This window comes from Orcinus orca, chromosome 9 (genome assembly GCF_937001465.1).
Source record: "Orcinus orca chromosome 9, mOrcOrc1.1, whole genome shotgun sequence".
In the NCBI taxonomy this organism is placed as follows: domain Eukaryota; kingdom Metazoa; phylum Chordata; class Mammalia; order Artiodactyla; family Delphinidae; genus Orcinus; species Orcinus orca.
Genome location: NC_064567.1, coordinates 1069116 through 1091085, shown reverse-complemented (window position 1 = coordinate 1091085; position 21970 = coordinate 1069116). Strand labels below are relative to the sequence as shown.

At 53.9% G+C, this 21970-nt stretch overlaps 1 protein-coding gene across 12 annotated transcripts in view; it reads right to left on the bottom strand.

The window, feature by feature from the left end:
• PTPRN2 (protein tyrosine phosphatase receptor type N2) overlaps window positions 1–21970 on the bottom strand; it is a 692817-nt gene that overhangs the window by 25884 nt on the left and 644963 nt on the right. For all 12 annotated transcript variants that reach the window (XR_007479336.1, XR_007479337.1, XM_049715043.1 and 9 more), the window contains 3 exons: window positions 16046–16123; window positions 4919–5038; window positions 3638–3804 (listed from right to left, as the gene is read on the bottom strand). Coding sequence is in view for 10 of the 12 variants with exons in the window: in XM_049715043.1 (XP_049571000.1) it covers window positions 3638–3804; window positions 4919–5038; window positions 16046–16123 (365 nt within the window). In the remaining 2 variants the exon portion in view is untranslated. The remainder of the gene's footprint in view (window positions 1–3637; window positions 3805–4918; window positions 5039–16045; window positions 16124–21970) is intronic.

Genomic DNA, 21970 nt, shown 5'->3' with positions numbered 1-21970 from the left:
ACTTCCGCTATGGAGTGAACAGAATAGGCGCTTCTGAAGGGAGACTCCACCCCCAGAACGGCACCAGGGAAGTGGCAGGAGGTGGCCGTGCGGTCCACGTAAGATGTGCCCGGAGACGGCCACGCCCGGGGCCATCGGGGCAGCGGCACGTGCTCTGTGGCTGTTCCCCGGCTGAGAGCCAGGTTTCAAGCCCGGACCTCAGGGAGCCTGGGAGGTGAGGACCCAGAAACCCGGGTACAACAGGCGGCCCAGCATCCTCGTGGCCACGGCACTGCTTCTGCTGGAGCCTATCCTTGCTTTTGACCTACACCCCAGTGTTAGGGTTTAAGGGAGAGGAAAGGGGAAGCGATTAAGTTGAGGGAACGTCTGTGCCAGGATCCCTGGGAAGTTCTCAGCCCTTTGAGAAGAAGAGATTGGAAAAGAGATCTACCAGCTCCTTCTAAAACCTCCCATTCTCGAGTCAGGTTGTCAAGGCAACGGTGAGCTTTAGCTCCGACAGAATAGATGCCAGGCCCCAAGGACTTGTCTCCAGCGTGAGCAGTGGGGAGCCCGCCAGCCCGATGAAGGCCGTGTGTGTGCGTGTGCACGTGCGTGTGCGTCCAGGCGTGATGCACGCGCTGTGTGTGCGTGTGCGCAGCACGGAGCTTGCTCGCCCGTGAGACCAGAGCCGGGGTGGCTTACTTTTACAGGCCTTGCACCTTCAAACAGAACTTTCTCCTGGACGCTTCTCAGTCACGGAATCTTTCAGGTGTGAACCACCTCAGCTCGGCACCTCCAACACCCTGTTATGTTTCCCACCTGCCGGGCCTGTTTGTGTTTCTAAAGGCTAAACTCAACTTTCGGCCAATGCCCCGGTTTTGCTCATTTTTTCTGATGGGGCCAAGCACAAAAAAGGTACATTGAAAAAGAAATAAACACAACAACAAGATGCCCTTCTTTGAAACGTGCGGGTTGCAGGAAAGGACAGCATAAGGAAGCAACAGACCAGCCGTGCTCCATGTACAGCCGGCCGATCGGGCCCCCTTTGGCCAAACGCAGTAGGAATCACCTCCCTGGCTAAGAAATGTGGCTAGAGAGCAAATTACTGGCTACTTTGGCCGTGACTTGCTTCTCCAGACTGCAATTCTGGTCTCTATCGTACGACGCGTTTGAAGTGTTCTTTTCTCCAGCGTGCTGTGACCGCTGCCTCGGCAGGACCCAAGAAGGTTTCGGTGTGATTTTAACACCCGTGCCAGCCCCTCCCTGTGCTAAACCTATTTACCAACAGCTACAGCAGTCAAGGAGGCGCGAGTGGAAATCCAGGTGCGGCCATGGTTTCGAGTTTTATTTACCCAGAACCAGTACTTGTATTGTTACCACATAAAGCATCACAAGGAGAAAAGCAGAGGCATCACACAGTCCACCAAAGCGTTCATCTGGTCGACCCGAGAGAGAGCTGCGGATTATTCATGAAGATGAGGAATGCACAGCTGTCTGGTTTTACTTTACTGGAACAAATCATCAGTATAGACTGCAACAGGAGGCATTCGCCGAGAAAGAACGATTAGTAATACAAACCAACCCATGGGTCACTGAGTGAGAAGGAACGCCATGCAACCAACAGCAAGCCAAGGTCAGAGGTCGTTAGAGGCTCAGAAAGGGGGCTTCCCACTCTGTCCCTGCAGTACAGTCACAGTTTCCAATGATCACTTTTGTGACTATGCAACTGGGCTCATATTACTAGCTGCAACATCACAAAAATGACACTGGCCACCGCTCATTAGCTGGCAAAGTAAGGGTTGTCCATTTTTACAGTGAGCAGCGTTAGTGGATGTCATTGCACACAGCCAGGAGTGAGAGAGTAGCAGAGAGAGAGAATTCTTCTACCGCAAAGCCCTCACATGTGATGCTAATTATCTCTTAGCTTAGCTGTTTCTCTTTAAAGTGTAAATGTGCTCCCTCTGGGCGCCAGAAATATTTAATTACATATCTCGGTGTCTGACGAACGCGCTCGGCCAGAACGGGAACGAACGCGGGTCTATTGTTCAGAGGAAGCTGAGCTGCCCCGCTGCATTGAAATGACCAGTGTCTGCAGAAGCCGGCTCGCCTTCCGATGGCTGACATGTGGGGCTGCTGGACACAGAAAACCACCGAGCAGCGATCCGTGTCTGAGCGCGATGTGCTCTGAGAATGTGATCGTACCCACGGCCCAGGTAGTACATGAGAGCAACCTTGTCCGCTAGTGAGGGCAGGACAGCTTTCTCTCTAACGAGATGCTCAAAACCGGGTCTGGGGTTCGCGTTCCTTTCTATTTACCGAAACCTTCTCGGGCCGTATCTCCTGGGACTCTGGAGAAATGGAATTTGGGGAATCAGATCTTTCTTCCTGACGAACTGTAAGCACAGAGGGTGGGTTATGTATTGTCCAACTCCATATATGGATACGGAGCTAGAAACACGCCCATATGCATATATGTACAGACACACTGGATGAGCACCGACACGGCAACGGCCGTGTGTGTAGCTGCATCCGTTTTGCCAGTAATGACTGTTTCTTGAAGAGTCTATCTCAGGAAATGTGCCCTAAGTAAGATGTTTAGAAATAAATTCGTATTAAGAAAATGTAAGTGATGGTCAGGCAATCGGGATGGAGTGGGTCTGTCCAAGAGCGTCCAGGACCCCCTGCCGCTCGCGCCCTCTGCCTCCCTGGGTAGGGGGACAGGGCGACAGGCGAGACGCCAAACTCGCGTCTCTGCTGGAGCTGTTTCACATGCTATTTAACACACAGGGCTATTCAAATAAAGAAATTTGTTTTGTTTTTCAAAGTGGGCTAAAAGGCAAAAGAAATAGTATCAAAATAACCTCCTGTAAGAATCTGTAACACAAATACAAGAAATCCAGAGTTATACCCGAAACCCCATCTTTATGACAACACGCCGTTTCAACCTCCCTCAAGTTACGTACCCGTGACTGTTCAGATACAAATCACTTTACGGACACGTGCGATTAAAGTGGTTTAAAGAGCGTTTTGCCTTTATTCTCTAATTCCTTGTTTTGAATATTTATCTGTTTTCCATACTTGCTAGGTTTCCACTCAGCTAAACGTAAGGGAGGTTCCAGAAAGCTCAGAACGTGCTTATGGGTGGCCTTCGACACCTTCATTTTCTCTCTAGATATTTTTAAACTGTCAGCTTCCAAACCGCACCACAAATACACGGGACTGTGGGAACTCCAGCCAGGTGTTCATCCAAGGTCATCCATTTCAGAAGCTGGGCCTAGCTCTCATCGCCATAGCTAACCAGCTGAGCACCCAAACGAAAACCGGGCTCTCTTCACCAATAGCCTGTGAAATTCACACCCTAGGGTCCTTCACCACTTGAAGAACCTTATCGAAAACAATGACCACATTTCCACAATTCTAAGATACCCATTCCGCCCGCACATTTTAACACCTCTAAAGCCAGAAAGCGTCTTACAGTTAACGTGTGAGTTAACGTAATCTCCCCTCCCCTCCCCTATACACAACATAAATAGATTTATAACATACAGGTATTAGCAGATGACACGTCTTACAGCAAACGGCCCCTGGGACCCAGGAAACCCCTTCTCTCCGTGTCCGCACTCAGCACGCTACCCCGCCGGCGGGCCGTGGGTCTTACCTGCGGAAATCCAGAAGGGACCTCGTGGAGGCAGGCACTCCCTGGTCATACCAGCTCAGGAAGTGGAACTGCGTCACCGTGCGAGTCTCGTTGGTTTGAAGGTTCTTCAGATAAAAGCTCCTCACGAGGAAATCCTCGCACCAGATGTGTTCAGAGACCAGATGCACCTGGGCGGGGGGAGAGCGGACGGGGGTGTGTGTGTGCAGAAACAGGCGTTGGCTGGGGGCCCAGCTCAGCTGAGCGCGGAGCCACATTGCGGAGAGGGGTGGGGACCGCGGGGCACGTGGCGGGCGGGGGATGCTGGAGAGCAGCCCCGCCTACCTTCCCAATTTCAACGTAGGTTACGCAAAAGATCACTTGGTGTTTTTTTTGTTTTTTGTGTGTTTTTTAAATGTCACTCTGGGGCATAATAGTCAAATTACTGGAAAAACCTGTTACAATCCAAACGATTCATTTCTGTCTTTTCTAAGCCATGTAAACCTTCAACAAAAATCACCCGAGAAAAATTATACTTTTGAGCACAAACGCCACACGAGGTTCCACTCTCACTGACATGTCATCAGGGAGGTACCACCTGGCTGTAGAAAGAGGAAACCAAAGGCTTACACAGATGCTGCCGGGCCCTGAGCTTGGAAGCCCAGGGCAGGGACCCCAAGGCCACGACCGGCTTAGGGGGAACCTCTGCGCTTCTAACGTGGGTCCTGCTGTGGGACTTTGGCATTCTGAGTAATTTTCATGCAAAACAGGGTCAAAGGACACACTCCAGTCCCGGTTTAGCGCCCAAGTTTCCTTAGTTCCCTCCTGACGTGGGGAAAAATCCAGGAGAAACGAGCTCGCCTGCAGGGCCTCAGGTAAAAAGGCCAAGCACTGTGGGCGCGGGCCGCCGGGGGCAGCAGCGCCGGGGCGCAGGCGGGAGGCTAAGAATCAGGGACAGTGTCAACAGAGGCTTCCTGCTGAAAAAGGACCCACTAGGGGCCTGCTTTCCAGAACCAGGCTCAACTGACCACCCAGTGAGGTCATCTTTTGGTCCTTTCTGTCCAAATTTGGATTCATGAAATTAAAAAACTGAAAACCATTTCTGCCAGAGTCCCCATGGCATAGATGACTGGAGGGTCTTGGTGTCTGTTGACCACGGGCCTGTGGACACCTCCTATGGGGACCGACTGCACAGCAAGGCTTCAAGGGACAGTGGCTGGCGACCGCACACGGCAGGCCTGCCAGTGCCCGCCACAGCCCATGGCCCCCAAGCCCACGGCCCACGGCGGCCACCCGGGGAAGTACCTCGTAGACGTGGTAGAGGTTGGAGCCCTCGTCTGGCCAGTAGTGGTAACACTGCCTGACGCCGTTCTCCGAGAGGGGGGTCAGCATGACGATGACCACACAGCCGCTCTCCCACACCATCTGCAGACAGACAGAGACCAGTGTGAGTGGCTGAGCCCCATGACATGCGTAGTTAGTGCCCCAGAGACACAGTCCAAATCTATTCCATGCACAGGAAGTTTATTTCATTTCCATTAGACAGCGGACTCTGCAGCTGCCTTTGCATCTCCGAATATGCTGGCCCCATAATTTGCATGTTCCATGGAATATTAAAAAAAGAATCTAGTAAACTCATTCCACACCTTGTAAAACCTCCTCAGTTGTACATTCAGCTGCCTGACTCCCCCCGTGTTGGTCTGTAACGCAGGACAAACAGGTGACTGGTCCCACAGTGGGGTGGCTGGCCTGACTCGGACACATCACTTCTCCGTGGGACACAAACAGGAATTAGTGGACGTGTTCGTTTTCCAGTACTTGTCATTATTTGTGCGACTAGACAAACAGTTTGCTTTGTGGAGCTGCCATCCTGTCGGAAACAGCCCTGAAAGTACTTCTTCCCAAGTGCGTGACAGCCACGAGTCCCCACCGGCATTTTGTTTCCTTCTACCAAAATACAGCAATACTGCCCAAAGGAAAGCGCACCCCAAACCGACTTACTCATGCATAACAGCCACACCAAAACCAGCTCCGAGACACAAGAAACAAACGGACCCATGTTTAAACACCAGACGTGGCAAAGACACAAAGGCTCTCGAACTTGGCTTCTTTTCAGACAAAACTCCCAACGTGCGGCCGTGAGCCTACGTGCTTGGAGCATTTTTGCTAAAACCGCTGATTCTATGGGTTAAACGTAAGGGATAGAAATAGTCAACATTCTTAAGGCCCCTCTTTGTGTATCATCTATAGTGGAATTCAAGGGGACTTGCTGCAGTGTTTACAAAAAAGCCCACATAAACGTGAATTACGCTCAAACCCACATGCTTTCCTTCTCTTTAGTGCAAATCCAACAACATGAGAATTCAAAGCCAGCGCCCTGCTCTAAGCTTCTCAGGCCTCCAGACCTACCCGCTGATCTGTCCTCCTAACGCGTAGCAGTTTAATGTGCCTGGAGAAGGTGCAGAAGCCTAGTGAAACCATTACGAAAATAGGAGAAACACAGATTTTATGAGTGTAATAAAAATACAATGATCCAGGCCATAAACTAATCATCGAGGCTCTGCTTGTGGCCCCCAGGAGTGGCGTTAGGAAGGCCCTCCCCCACCGAGGTCCTTCCGTCTGGGGACCCGCCTGGCTCTCTGAAGGTTTGGTTAAGAGTGAATCTAAATGAAATAATTTAAACGAACAGCCCCAAAGGCCCTCCTGGGGATAATACTTCTTCTGAGGTCACTGTGTGAAAGCAGACAGGGGAACTGACTGAATCAAACCGATCTCAGCCCGCGTGGGCACCAGCATCACAGGGCGGCTCCCACCCCGCCAGCCCTGCCCGTGGCCTGGAGCCTGTGCGCGGGGCGACAGCCGCCTTCGCCACCTTGTCCGGTCTCCCACCGCGCTGCCTGGCCAGCTGGACCCCCGAGCACGCCGGGAAAGCTGCGGCGGGTTTCGGAGGAGCTGGTGGAAAGCCCAGCTGAGCAGGTTCTGCTTCTGAACAGGAGACTGCACTCCCACCCTCTTCCTTGGCCTGGTTTTGCAGGGTCATGCCTGGCGTGAGGAAGACGCGATTTCTGTGCCCAATCTCTGAGAAACCTACTACATCTTTCTCTTCGAGGAAGTAAATAACGACCCGGATTCCCTGCCAGATCTTGCTGCGGTCCACTGAAGCCAGTGCTCTGCTGAATTAAAGCGCGATGGTTGAATGCCAGGAGTGCCGCTTCCTAGCACTTTCCGTTTGATTCGACGTCAGACAACACAGCATGAGCGGTCGCCTCCTGGTTCACTGGGCACCTAGCACGGGTCAGGCCATCAGAGGCCACGGCAGGGGTGGGGAGAGAGGTCCTGGCCATAACAGTCCTTTACTGGCATAAAGTGGGTTCCTTTTCCCGAACAGGAAGCAGGTGCTGTCAGCCCTGGGTCAGAAGAAAGCTGTCAGCGTGGATTAAACGTGGCCTTCCATGTGGGATCCCGAGGATAAGTCCCTGGTGCTGCGTTTGGAGAAAAACCGGAAATGCCCCCCTTTTCGTGAGCTTCTCCTAGAACGCACCAGCACAGGCCAGGGAAGCCCACCCTGAAGGCACGTTATCACCCTGCACACAGGGGTTGTGGGCAGGAGTGGCGGGACCACCGGTGGTGACGTGCCCACCGACTTCTTCACTGGTGGTGGTGCCACAGGGGTCGGGGTGGCCATCTCCGAGGTCCTGGGCTGTCATAATACACTCCAGCTACACCCCGCCACCCATGCCTGTGCTCCCAGCCCCAAGTGGCACTCAGAGGCCACCCAGAGAAGGAACACATGGTGACAACGCAGCTGGTGCAGCTGAGCCTGGGAACCTGTTCATGGTCATCAGACCCAGGCGAGTGGAGAAGGTCACACGCAGCAGTAGTTCAGACCGTCGGCCCAAGTGACGTGAAATACATACTCTGGAGGCAATTTGATCCAACTGAGTAATTTACAGATTGGTGGTTAAAAAACAAACACCGTATCGCTCTTTGCAACCCCGCAGGGGTTGAACTTTGTCCCCTGAAAAGACATGCTGACGTCTTAACCCCTGGCACCTTATGAATGCGGCCTTATTTGGAAAGAGGGTCTCTGCATACGTCATAGAATTAAAAAGACGAGGTGATTCTCCATCAGGGAGGGTCCTAATCCAACACAAGAGGAGGGAAACACCATGTGAACACGGGCTGGGACTGGGGAGACGCCGCCAGGAACACTCGGGGCACCTAAAAGCTGGAAGGTCCTCCTCTCAGAGCTTCCGACGGACAGCAGCCCTGCCGGTACCTGGATTTTGGACTTCCGGCTTCTAGAAGTGAGAGAATACACTTCCACTGTTTCAAGCCACCCAGTTGGTGGAAATTGGTTACGGCAGCCCCAGGAAAGGAATACACGCACTGATACCCGCCCTCTACTCCAGCCCCAAATCATCCACAGGGGTTGAAAGGCATCAGCACCAAGTTCCTTATATTAAGCTAATTAGAGCAGATGGAAAGAAACCACAGGGTCTCTTCATTCCAAGTCTTTCCTGAGCACCAAGTGTTTAGCAAACAAAACTCTTCCAAAGCCCCGCTGAGACCCGATTAAAGGCAAGGCAATCCACCTGAACCGGTAAAAGGCCAGGGTTTCTTCTGCAAAGCACTCTGGTCTCTCCCGGCAGGAAGCTTCTCCTCCCTTTACCTGGATCTCTTGTGATGAGCCCCTTTCCACCTTGTACTGGCCTCGTCTGTGTTGGCACGACTTTCTACTACCAGATTGTCATCTCCTTGAAGACTAGAGCCTTGTCTGGTTGCCGTTTCTACCTCCAAGGCATCTGGCACGGGGATTTATCACAGTTGATGCTTAGTTGAAAACAATACATATTTTAAAAAGAGATCCTTTGAATAGTTCCGTAAAAAGAGAACTCAAAGAAAATGCTGTCAAAGGCTCGCCTGACAGAAGTGCTCCTAGGACTCGCTCCGTGCACAGAAAAGTGGTTTTTTCGAAGCGCATGCGCTGTCTGCACGCCCACTGCAGCTGCCACTGCAGGAAGTGGGGCAGCTTTTCTCCAGGCCAGGCCGAGCCTCCTCGCCACCCCGCCACACGACCCATTTCCGCTGCCAACTTCCTTTCAAAGGTTGAACGGAGATCAGCTTAAGCCTGGCGATGAGGTGCTGACAAATTTGAAAACGATAAGGACTCAAAGAGGTCTCGGAGCGCTTGCATTTTGTGTCCGTCAGCTGTGACCGCGTGCTCTGAAGTCTATTAAAGAAGAGAAACAGCAGTGTCTATGGTACCTTTCGCAGCGCAGACGCCCAGCCCCGCTCTCGCCCCGTCCAGAGGACGGTCGTAAGAAACGCGCCGTTAAGCCCTTCCAGACTCTGGTCTGCTTTGGCTACACAGTCACAGGCCCTGAGTCAAACTGTGAACGCCGGGGGCGGCGGCCTGGCTAAATGAGGACGAAGGTGCTGAAATCTCGATCACATCTTCCAGGCGCGACTCACACCCACCTGGTTTGCTTCTCAGTAAACAAAGCTGTCAGCGTGGGCCTCCCTTGGAGACAAAACCCTGAGGTAACGGTAGCAAAGCCGATATTAAATGCTGACACCCAGGAAGGGCTGAGCAGGCAGGAAGGCACCTCCCAGCTATTAAGATCAGAGCCCAAGCCAGTCTCGACTCTGGCTAAACTGCGGCAGCCACCTCTGGACGTTTTCCACCAGCAGGAAGGAGAAACCGTCTCCATGAGAGGTACTTGGCGTTTCACTGGAACCGAACAAAGACAGAACAGCCTGCTTGTGCGTCAGGCAGAGGCGATGTGGCTGGCGTGGCCATTCAGCGTTTCCACAGCGAGGCCACTCACACACCAAGTCGCCTGTTCATCTGAACTTCGTGCCGTTGCTGCGGAGGTGTTTATGTCAGGTATCTGGCCGTATGGGGAGACACCCGGGCCCGGACTCTTGTCCCTTAGAATCACTTACAGCTCCCTGGCCTGCGTTCGTGTTTCAAATTTAATGCGCACGTTGACTTCTTAGGTAAAGAAAGTGCTCCTTAGGCTGCCATCCTTCTTTTCAAAATCAGGACCTGATGTAAATGCATCAGGAGAAGGAGGGAGGAGAAAAAAGAAGAAAGAAGAAAAAAACAAAGAAAGAAAGAAGAAAGGAAAGGCAGACTAAGGAAGCAGTAGTACACAGAAGAGCAAAGTGTTCTCAGCTGAGGTCCACAAAAAAGGAAACTCAGGCTGTGTTTCTTACCCGAGCCTGAGCGAAGGCTCTGCCCCGTGTCTGGTGCGAGGACGCCCGGCCGGGCTCACCATACACGACCGCGCACAGCCCTGCGCGGAGCACGGTCTCCAAACCCACGTTTACACGAGATGATCTGACAAAGGTTTCCTTTTATCTTTAAAGGTTTGTGAATTCATGTACGGAGAATTCAACCAGACTAAATATTTGAGGCAAAATATCCTGGAAAATCTAGGGCACGTGGTTAAAGTACTTGTGAACGCGTGGAAATGAAAGATCAGGTTTTTCCTAAGAAATTCACTGTCCTCAAATCCTGCACTCCTTTAAGTTAATCAGATGATGTGCTTTAACGTCGAAGTTCACAGGGCTCCTGAGTACATTTCTGACCACAATCTCCTAACACTCCAGAATCAGTAAAGGCTGCAAATCCTTCTCTTTCCCATCATTCGCTGCCCAGGGCTGGCGCCGGATGAACGTCCGGCAGTGACTCAGCATGAGCTGCGGGACGGGGACTGGAGGACGTCCTCCTACGCTGGGTCCCGCCTCTTAGAACACCCTGACATCACGAGCCCTGACGTGACCAGGCGTCCTGCCGACTGGGGGGCACTGGGGTGTCTGCACGGGCACGCCCAGCGAGGGTCACCTCTGGGTGTTCCAGGCTAGGCTCCTGGGGGCCTGGGTGACGCTGGCTGTCAGCTGACCTGCCCAGAGGTGGGAGCCCGGGCGCGCTATGGAAACGGGGCTGCCACCTTCCGGCTCCCTGTCTGCTGGACCCAGCGTGGCCCCGGCGCACGGCTCACTCCTGTAATTCGTCATGACCTTTCTACTGCATTTCTGCTTCACCCCCCTGCGCAGCAAGTCCCTGGAGGAAAAATCTTTTTGTTCCTTCGGTCTTCCACGGTACTTCGCTCGGGCTTTTCCTTGACCATCCTAAGAACGATGATTGATGGGTGCTACGGAATAAAAACACTTTATTTAAATCAAGCCCATCCGTTTGGAAAAGTGCACTTCCCCAGTTAAGACTTCATAGCAGAATATACTTTCAGAAGGTGGGAAACAGAAATCAACAGGTGGACTACTTTCCTGGTAAAATGTTAATAATAATAATAAATGTCGACACTAGTTGGGCACCAGCTGAATTGCTGCAGACCTCAGCAGGCCTCTGCCCTGGAGTCTGTGGCCCAGCTCTCCAGCCTCTGATTCTGTCTGAAAGTTACCAAAAAGTCTGTCGAACAAGGTGGGCCAGGCTGGAAATTCTAGAGCGTCTCCCCTCACCCAGCCCCCAGTGAGCGGGGAACGGCCACCAGCCCCTGCCCTGGAAGGGCCCCGGCCCTGAGCTCAGCCACCGCTGGCTGGCTGGGGACCTCGCGCGCCGACCGTAGGGTCCACATCCGCAGGGAGTCCTCACGCACCTGAACCAGCCACCGCGCTGCCTGAATTTCTGCTTTGTCCGAAAATACAGAAGGAGAGACGGCAGACAGCCCACGGCCCACGTGGATGGGGCTCCTTGGAACGCGGGGGTGGGACGGTAGGGCCGGGGGCCGGAGCAGCTCCAGGACCAATGGGTGATGCCCGCCTGGACAGCCCAGGGCCGGGCAGCCTGCGCCCGGGGCTCGTCCTCCCACCCTGCTCACAGCCCAGAGGCCGCTGTTCTCCGGGAAGGCTGTCCCCAAGCTCCCGAGGCACCTGGAGCTCGTGTGTGAGCCCAGCGGGCCTGGCTCCTGGCGGGTGTGCAGGCCTCCCCTCCTTGCAGGGAAACCTCGGCTCCTGGAGAAGCCTTGCCCCAGTTCTAGCCTTGGACACACGCACGCACACGCACACGCACACCTGGGAGATGTAGCTCACACCCTCTGTGCCTGGAGGGGAGGCACCATGTCCCCTCCGTCACAGCAGGGGGCTGGCCCGCGAGAGCCGACAGTCCCCGCAGCGGGATGGCCTTTCTCTCCTCTTCACGGAGACACACCTGCCCAGTCACCGCCCCCTCCTCGCTTTAAGGCCAGTGGGGCAGTAAGAAGCATTTCGGACCATACAGATCCCGTTTGAAACCCGCCTGCAGCTGCCGCGTGCATTTGGGGGGGTCGTTTGGAATCCCTGGGCCTCGGCTTTTCTGCTGGAATTGGGGTCCTGATTTTCGTTTATTCTAGTGAAACATACATAACATAGAAATACCTTCTTAACTAGTTTTAAGTGTACGGTTCGAGGGCTTTCAGGACGTTCACCTTGTGCTACCATCACCACCACTGTCCCCAGAACTTTCTCACCTCCCCAAACTGAGCCTCTGCCCCACCAAACACCAACTCCCCGACCCCTCCCCAGCCCCCCACCAGCCCCCTGTCTCTGCGGGACCCCGTCTGGGGGGATCACACACTCGCGACAGCCTTACCCCAGGTTGTCGGGGGCGTCGGGTGAGGTCACGCACCCCGAGCGTCTGCCCCGGGCCCAGCACACGGTAAGCGCCCAATAGCTGTCGTCTCTCTCTCTCCTGCTTCTTTCCTCACGTGAACTTGGACCCGGACGTCGGCCTGCCTTCTCCCAGGGCTGCCACCTCAGGTCCCGGGGACACGTGGGGCTGTGTCCACAGGTCAGAACATGTTTCTACAGGAAGGTCGTGGGTCGGGCGTGCATTTGGTTTGGAATCAAATTCTTAGAACATGTCATGTGAATTCAGAGAAAGAATTCCAATCGCGGGACGGCGAACGGTGCCGTGTGTCCCGGCAGAGCCCTTGGGGTAGGGAGTCAGGAGTGAGGGTCCTGGCTGGCGCAGGAGCCCCCTGCCTCGTGGTGACCGCAGTCAGGGCGGAAGGGCTGCCGCTGAGTCACACCTACGATGGAATGCTCCAGAAATGCCGTGTCTGCGTGCAGACGGAGTCTCCCCGATCCCTCCTCTGCATGTTGCCCCTCAGTCCCGAGGCTGCCGATGACCTCGGGCGTCGCTGCGTATCCCTGGCCCTCCTCCGCCCACCTGCCCGCCCTGCGGCCTCCTGCTGCGGCCACCTGTCCTGTTGCGATGCTGCCACGTTCGGGGCTTAGTGTCTGTTTTCTTCTTTGCCATCGTATTGGGTGGAATAATGTCCCCCAAAGTCACGTCCACGAACCTGTGAACGTGGCCGTATTTGGAAACAGGAGAAAGAACAACCTGCTGTCTTCAGCTCCCAGCCTGGGCTCCTTTGTCCCGTGGGAAAGGGGACACCGCCGTTCACGTGAACCCGCCTCACAGGCGCCTTTCCTACGGGAATTTGCTCATCACAGACACAGAATAAGCCCCCGTGAGCTCGTCCATGGGAGGGGCTTCAGAGCAGCACCCACGAGCTCCAATAAGAGGAAGACGCTTCGATATTTTCTGTAACAGGTGCTGAGCTCCTGGGTCAAAACTTATCAAAGGCCACGAATCCAGACGTGATGAGACATGAACCCTTGCCCAGGGGTTTCCGTTCAGCCTATTGTCTTGGACACAGGAAACTTCTTACGTTTCAAATCGGGTTCTCTTCTCAAAAGAGCTCGCACCTCACTGTGGCTTTTGAGAAGTTCTGCAAGGAGTTTTCAAGGCCGGTGCTGTTTCCTCCTCGCGCTTTCTGCCGGGCCCGAGGCGGAGGGGGCAGCTGGACTTGGAATGTTTGAGGATGTCGAGCCTGTGACCTCGTCCAGTTATTAATAAGAGCCATGCTTGCTAGATGCCCACTTCTAGAATATGATTCAGAGGCCAACCCAACCAATGTGACTGTGCTGGGAAGCCAATCACAAGCGATGAAGCCCCTCCGTCCCAAGGCCAACACGTCTTCCCTGCGTTCTGCCTGCATCCGGACGCCCGGAGGCCGGGTGTGGAGACCATGCGTCCCTCCCAAGGGCTGTGGAGGAGACAAAGTGAGGCAGGTCTTTCTGCCGCAGGACGGCTCCCAGGCTGTGACGGGCTGACGAGCCCCAGACATCCCGGGAGGGCCAGCCTGTTGGCCACAGAGTATCTGCTCCCACCTTGAGGGATGCCATTGCTTCCCGGACAGTTTGATAAATGCTGACTGTGTCTCAAAGTATCCTGCACTTCATCTCACCTTAACGCTTTTCTCCAGCTGTGTCATTTAGGGATATTTTCTTTCCATTTCGAGAACGTATGCTCCTTGATATCAGACCTCCATAAGTGCTCTAGAATCCTATTAGTATAAACACTGACAAATACTTGTCAGTATAAATACTGACAAATATTGATTATAAATACTGACAAAATGAATTGTCCCCAACAATGGCAACTACTCGGAATAAGCAGAAAGAAAAACATACCAGTGTTCCTGCGTACCAGCCACGGGCGCTGGGGCAGAGTATGAGCCTCTAGTCTCATGACTGCCAAGATTATAGGACAGAACGTGTAAAACCCTCGACACACGGCCTGGTCCACGGTAAGTGGTCCACGGATGTGAGCAATGAGTACGCCGAGCATCTCTACGCCCTCAGACACTTGTGATGCTGTTGGCAAGAGACGCTTTCACGCGTGAAGTTACAGCCGGGACCTGAAACCGATAAAAATGGACCTTCCCCTCTTTGGGGGCACTACACGCCCCTCGTAACTGTGCACGTTGGGATGCTGGGTCAAAGCACAGTCGAAGCTGCGGTGACAGTGGGATTCTGTGCGTCCCTTATTCTGCCGCACGACTCGGGATTTTCTTTATTCTGCTTGTCTGAGCACGGGGAGCCTGGGGTTGCCCGGGAAGGGGGCTGAGCAGACCCTGGGCCTCCACGGAATTCCAGCGACGCTCTGCGGGCAGAACCAGGACCAGCGGGCTCACGGCTCGGGAACACAGCTCCGCATGGCGTGAGGAAGACTCTCGGGCCCGGGCCCCAAGCTCCCCTCCCGGAGCAGCTCCGCCTGGGCTGCGTGACCCCTCGGCAGGTTAGGTGTAAAGGGGAGGAGACTCAGCCCTCAAGGGTGGAGGGACCAGCTTGTCCTCAGACTGTCCTCACGCCACAGCCTGATGGCTCTAGGGTTCAGCTCGGTCTTTTTTTTCTAATAGCGTGAAGCCACCATGAAAGAGCAGGGCCACGGAGACGTGTCCAGTCTTGGTTTCCTACTCGCTGGGTGAGTTATGCAATCTCCCAGATGCTCGCTTGTCTTGCCTGGGAACTGGGGATGTTGACACCTGTGCATCGATACGCTTACAAGGCAATGAGCCCTGGGACATTCAGCAAATCCAGGATCCCTTCCTGACTCTCCGGAAAAGCCTGCAGAGACCGTTCTCAAGGGTGGAGAGGAACACTGTCCCTCCTTGGGGTGCAGAGTCACGAGAGGGTTGACTGGAAAGTTGGGAAAGCGACTGTCAGACCACAGGGAACAGGGAACACGGAATTTGCTAACTTCAGCTAGTCCCTCTGTCGGGATGCACAACCGGGTTAGAGACGGCATGGCCATGGGACCCAGACAGCCCAGCTCTGTGGACCACACGCTGCTCCGGCCCCATTATCACCTGTGCCCCGGGACCCAGAAGGCACATCTTCCTCATCTTGTCCTCAGGGGCCCCTTTGTACCGGTTCCGGGGACACCCGATGTGCCCGACACACAGGAGGGGGTTGTTACAGCCGCCGAGCAATGACGTGACCTCACGCGCACACCCCACGGTGCCACCTTCCAAGAGCTGTTCCTACGGAGCTCTGCCACGCTGTGGACAATGGGGAAAAAGAGAGGGACTGGGAGAGGGAAGCCCACCGGCCCCCTGGTTTTCCTTTACTGGCCAGTGTTGACACGAGTTCTCAATGTCTGAGCCTCGTCTGAGTGTTTAGGATTTTGCTGAATGAAAAGAAAGAGACCAACCTGGCCTGTAAGATGCATCATTACAGAGGAGCCACAAAGAGAGAGACTGTAATCTGAGCGCCATCTTTTACCGTCATAAAATTAAAACTATAGACGAGAGATGCATTGGAATAAAATACAATAATTTAAACATTTATTATTTCATTTCTTTATAGTTCATAAAATAAAGTGGCTAAAGTAAAGTGGCTAAAAAGGTAAGAGTCTTTAAAGTATTAAATCTCTCAAAGGGAATTTTTCACACTCACGTTTTGGAAAAAAAGATGGATAATAAAAAATATGAAAGGGCTCATATAAATTCTGAAATCAAGGCACATCTGATGAACACCTGGAAACAAATCTCAATTGGCTTAATTGACTCCAAGGCGTTATTCATGATCAATGTGTTAAGATCTTATTTTCAGAACAAAATTTCATTTAAAAAGATTCACCTGCCAGAAGTCGGCCACGGTTGCGGGCAGCGGTCCTTGGGTGGCGATGTACGCGGGCTTCCTGGGGTCGTGGTCCATCTGCGGAGACAAGACCGCAGAAGAAAGATGAGCTGAAGAGCCAGGGAGTGAAGGGCCGGCTGAGGGGAGGGGCGCGGCGTGTCCTGTGCTGACAGTCCCAGCCCTCGACCCACACGTGTGCGGAGTGGGAGACGCCGCCGCTCCTCCCCACGGCCCCTCCTGACCCCAACCCGCCTGCGCTTTAGGCGGGGCCTGGGGCTCCCCGGCGCCTGGAGCCTGGCGACTGGGGCTGAATGTTTTCCTTACCCCGGGATGGAGGTAACTGAGCAGCGTCGGTAGGAAAGGAGGCCAGTGACCCAGAGACCAGATACCAGAGCATTAACCCACGCACAGGCCGCGCTAGGCAGGGTGGTGGGGACGAAGCGAGGGCACCCGGGGCGGCACCCCGGCCACAGCACGGTGACCCGTCCACGGACGCGTGTGAGCGCAGAGGAGCTCGGCCGGTGTGCGCAGGCTTCACGGCCACCACTGGCCACGCGCAGGGTTCGAGGTAACGCGGCCGAGGTTAGCGCTGAGGGCACTGTGCTGGGCAGAGGGCAGGGGCACTGCCGGGGGCCTGGAGGGATCTAGCAACAATGCCCCCCAGGATGAGTTACTCCCCTCCCGTGCGGGCTTGGTTCTCTCTACCCCGAAAGGGGCTAGGGCCCAGAGTCCTCCTGGGGCCTGAGAGCCAGCGTGACACACGCTGCCTAGTCTGCCAGCAGCTGACTCCCTGTTCTCTTTCCACCTCGCCAGACAAGGACCGAAAACAAACAAAGGAGAAGGCCGTGGGGGGTTACCTGGCTAGGGGATCTGTCCGAATGCAGCCTGCTGGCTTTGAGAGAGGGAGTTTGGCTTAAAAGACCTTCATTATAACATCTAATTCAAAGACTAAGCAGAAAAAAAGGAACATGAGAACGAAGGCTGGAGAAGCAAACAGGATTGAATCAGACGGACGGGGCTCTTTCCCCTCACGCTGGCGTCCTAAGAAGACAGGAAGGGACCGGGCGAGGTGTTATAGCCAAGACGCCCTTGCTGTCCCCGCCTTGAGGCCCGCAGAGGCCTCCCCCAGAAGGGAGTGGGCGGGTCTCCCCTTGGGGGCAGGCGGTTGCTCACTTATCAGACTGCACAGCATCCTTCATTCTTACCCATCCAGCACCAGCTTCTACGCTGCTGACACCAGCGTTTGATGAAAGATTTAAAATGCTCCGCACTTGAAGGTAGTTGTTAAGAATACATCTCCCAATACAGTGAAAAACACAGAGGGTGCGACCACACATGATTCTACGGTGACATGTGAGGACGTCAGCTGTAAGCCCCGGGTCACCTGAAAGCCCCCTCCGAGTTTGGGTGTGAGAAGAGCCTGCGTGAGGCGTGTCCGCCTTAACACGAATCCCGTGAACCCTCCCGCAGCGCCCGCCCGTCAACACTTTTGGGGCCGAGGGGTGTCAGCGTGAAAGGATGCCCCAGCGCACCTTATAATTATGTGCTCCATGAAAGGGGGAAAGGGCACAAAAGAACAGGTGTAAGTTACCGTAACAGAACAACATCTGACGCTAGCTGGGGGGCGGAGGGGCAGGAGAAAAAGCTTGTCGTGCATCTAATGTAGTGAGATTCATGACTGAAACCGGAAATGCATGACACACACAATACAGGTAAAATTACGTTACTCTGCAGCTGAAAGCCCCAATTAAAATGTTTCAGTAGAAAAACGCTTGGCAGAAATAAGGAGTTTTATGTTCAAAATATGCATTCGTTGGGGGTGACAGCTATTTATGGAGACCCCATCTCTTCCCTGCAAATAGTTCTGCATGAAAAGTAAAGCCCCGCCTCCTTCTCAAGTGTGCTTTTCTGCCCAAACAATTCAGAGAGCAACACAGTTTAACATCGTGGGTACATCTAGTGGCTTTCACAATGAGAAATATGTGATTGAAAGTAAACATCGGAACAGGGTTTCGGGAGGGTAGATAAGCCCCCTGTTGCGGGAGGTCCTGATGTCATGGTGTTCCCATCTCCCCATCCACTGCTCAATCCGCGACCGGGACCGGAGGACATGGGGCTGGGGGGAGGGGGAGGGGGGCGCTCATGGCCCATCACTCCCCTCCCCCTTGGCTGTGTCACGTGGCTGCCTCTTGGAAGGCAGTAAGTGATCGCAGAGCGGTGACGTGCCACCAGCTGAACAGTGACTGAGATGACCACACCACCATCGCCTCATCCCGTGCACATCCTGTTGGACAGAAAATAATTCTGGGCAGAAGTACTCTGTGCGTGTAGCAAAGATAAGGCCACGGGAGCCTCAGCCCAGTTCTGTGCAACTTTGAATGAATGAAAGTAAAGCAAACATTGAACTAAAGGCACTGAAGTCTGACTACACTTAGGATCTCCAAGGTGGGATAAGCATAACTAGAGGAAATCGCGTCCGTTTCTATGGACACGACTTCTCCATCGGGAGCTCTGGCTGCCAGCCCAGCGTGGTGGGTGATGATGCCTCCACCTCCAGCTCCTGGTGGGGATGAGCATTGGCTTCTGCTGACATCTGAGCTGAATCTTCCCCCGTTCTTCCTTGTTGTTTCCCATTTCTCTGTAGTGTACTTTTTATCTGTAGGACTGTTGTGATTATGAACACAAGGTCCAGCACTGTGAATGAAGTCAGGGTCTCTGGCCTCAGTCTTAGTGTCTGTAAAATGGGTGGGGCAGGGGCGGGGAGGTGGAACTTGGTCTCTAAGGGCCCTTTAGCTCTGGGATTCTGGGATTTTTTTCAGAAAAAGTAGACCCCAAAGTTTGTGTTCAGTCTACTGTTCATGTGGCTGACTGAGTCTTATATGAAGATACCACATGAACTAGGGTGCCCACAAGGTATATCCCTATGAATTTCTAAATGCACGGTTAAAAAAAAAAACCTAGCGATTTGGTTCAAGCTGTGGAATGACAGTTATAAATGACCATGAGTAACTAGTTCTAATCTGCATTAAAAAATGTAGCAATATTTCCCCAATGTTCCAAACAAAACTCATCCTAAAAACTAAGCCTTCAGCATATTAAGACCAGGGCACCTGTGTTCTGAAGCCTTGAAGGGTGACAGGCGGGGGGGCTGCCGGCTGGTGCGCAGGTGAGGGCAGGGCCGGTACTGCCCCCAGACCACCTGGTGGCCCAAAGTCTCAGGGAAGGTCTGGGCCAGCCTCTGGTAGGGGGGCCACGGGGGTCACGTCTCCTACCCTGCAATCTCACTCAAGGTGAACACGCAGGTTATCTTCCTGTATTCCTATCTGCCCACCTTACACCTGCTTTTCCTAACATGTAAAGCAAATTCCACAGATACTTTCTTAAAAACAAGAGAACATCAAGCCTGAGTTTTCAAGTCACTTTCCCAGACACCAAGTCTTAATGTGAGAGTTTGCTGGGAAATGGTAGCGTTAGTAAAATCAGTGGGAGAGAGTCTGGCTTTTTCTTCATATTCTTAGGAGTTGAGATTTACTTAAGAAAAGTATTGGCTATAAACCAGAATTATACACATACAGATGTTTGCTTGTAAATCCGGAAACCAAGGAACCGGCCCCCATTTTGGCCAATTTCTTAGGACGTTCAGGGCACCTGAGCAGCCATCCTTTTCTCAAGAGTCAGTTTGTATCTACTTAAATTTGTTAAACGCATTCTGAGTTTAAAAATGAAACCATTTCTCCCCTTCATAAACAGAGAAATGAAGAGTAAGTTTACTTTCAAGTGTTGTTGGGACGTTCAGACTTGCCCCTGGTAAGGGGACTCGTGTGCTGCTGTGTTGACGCCCGCCACCCCTCAGTCCACGCCTGGCAGTGACCAAGCTCCGGTGCGGCTGACGGAGTTCTCCCGCAGACGCCCCACGCGGGGAAGCGGACCTCCTGTTTACTTTCATGACCTCTCACTTCAGAGCAGAGGTTGCCCATTATTCACTACTGGATGGCTTTCCTGAAATTTAGTGACGACTAAGTACAGATATGACAGACGTAGTTATCGTAGTTTTATTCTGCAGGGTCACGGGCTTCTTGGGCTCTCGTTGTAAGCTCCTCACTCAATTCTGCTAGGAAACTCATCAACATCAGACCTTCAGTCATTTCAGGAGGAGGTACCGAGGATTTCTTCTAGCTCATGCTTCCAACCCAAATTTGCACAAAAAAGAACTGTGGCATGAAATAAAAGGAGCACATAAAAGACACCGAAAGATCACTTGCCTCTCCTGGCCTCACCTTCTGACCCAGGTCCCTGCCCCGTCAAGCCTGAAAGGCTGTTCTGAATTTCTACCAACAAGAGAGAGACGGGGAAGGCACAGGAGTAGGGGCTGCTGGTGGGCGGCTTCCGGGAGAGATGCAGTTTCTCACCAGCACCCTGTCCTCATTGAGTCCTAACTTTAGCCTGAAATAGCTCCAACGTCTGGAAGCCGGAACCCATAAAATGGGGGAGGGTCGGGCACCCCCCAACACTGAACCCCCGTCTCTGAGACGTGAAAAGGATTGCTTTATTGCTCATTCTGGCCCTGTCACGGGGTTCATCCCAGGGAAGGAGCCCAGCAGGAGAAGGCAGCTCTTTCCCTTCTACAGACCATCACCACAACCCCTGTATAGGGACCAGGCCCAGGCAGCTACAAAGCCCACCCCCAGCAGATGAAAGATGCGTAAATCAATGGGGCTTTGGCTTGGTTTTTTGAATTTAGAATTGACGGAAAAATACCAAACTCAACAAGTGTGTTTATTTAGAAAGACTGATTGAACGGCCCCAGTTAGGCCTCTGAACACAGACGGAGCCAACGTTTGAGGTCTACTCTGCTGGAGGGAAAGGAGTGAGTCCTTAAAAATAACCCCAGAAACAAAGGCCTGAGCTCAGACGGGTGCAGACAAGATGCTGCCCCCCGAATCCCTTTCGCGCCGCAAGCGTGTTACACTGTGCCCTCGCTGTGTGGTTGTGCGGTGTCAGGAAATGGGGCCGACCCACGGCACGCTGGAGTCATGAAAATAAGGTTTATACAGCAGGTGCACTGAAATAAATGGAACCACCACGATGACAGCGGTTCTGCTTGCGATCAGACGGCGAACTGTCTCATCCAAGGTCACCACCGAAGACGGCAGGGGCTGTCGTTCACCCAGGGCGCTCTCGCGAATCCAGAGATGACCCCATAACCACCTCCCCCCTCCCCCATAACCTCACAGCGCCGGAGCCCCCAGGACGTGCTGCGTCCTACACGCCCGTAATTGACTGAAGCCAATGTGAGAACTTACTGAGCTGTCCTGACGCTCCCCGGAGACCAGCGTCAAGAACCACGGCTTAAGGGGGACACAGCCCCACCTGCTCCTGCCTCTCTGCTGCGGGCCCAGGTGCGCCCACCACGTGCCCTGAGAACCCCTGGCAGGTTCCTCCCACCAGCTGCTGACCTACACTCACCCCCCTGCCAGCCCCTCTTCCTTCCCCTTGGGCGGCCCCCGACTTTCCCCTGCGGCCTCTCCCCGGGTGCAGGGCGGGAAGCTGCGAGGGAGCGGCAGGCTGTGGCCGTGAGGGGCTCTCCGGAGGCTGGGAACACCTGCCCCCGTCCTCCATCACACCCGCTGCCAGAAAGGCGCTGCCGCACCCCCTCCCTCGAAGGGAAGACCCCGCCCGCTGCAAAGACCGGAGGAGACCAGCCAGCGGTTTCCGACCTACTTCCACGTCATCCATCACTTCAACACGTGCCAGGGTTGGGTCTGGGTTTTCCTGTTTCCCCCGAACAGGGAACAAGGGGGCCTAGGAGCCCTTTACACAACCAGCTGCGAATTTCCCCAAAGCCTCGGGTTCCAGCAGTAACTCGTCAGGGCGCTGTTGCTGGGCCCCTGGGGTGACCGGGCTCAGCACCCCGGCACCACGTTC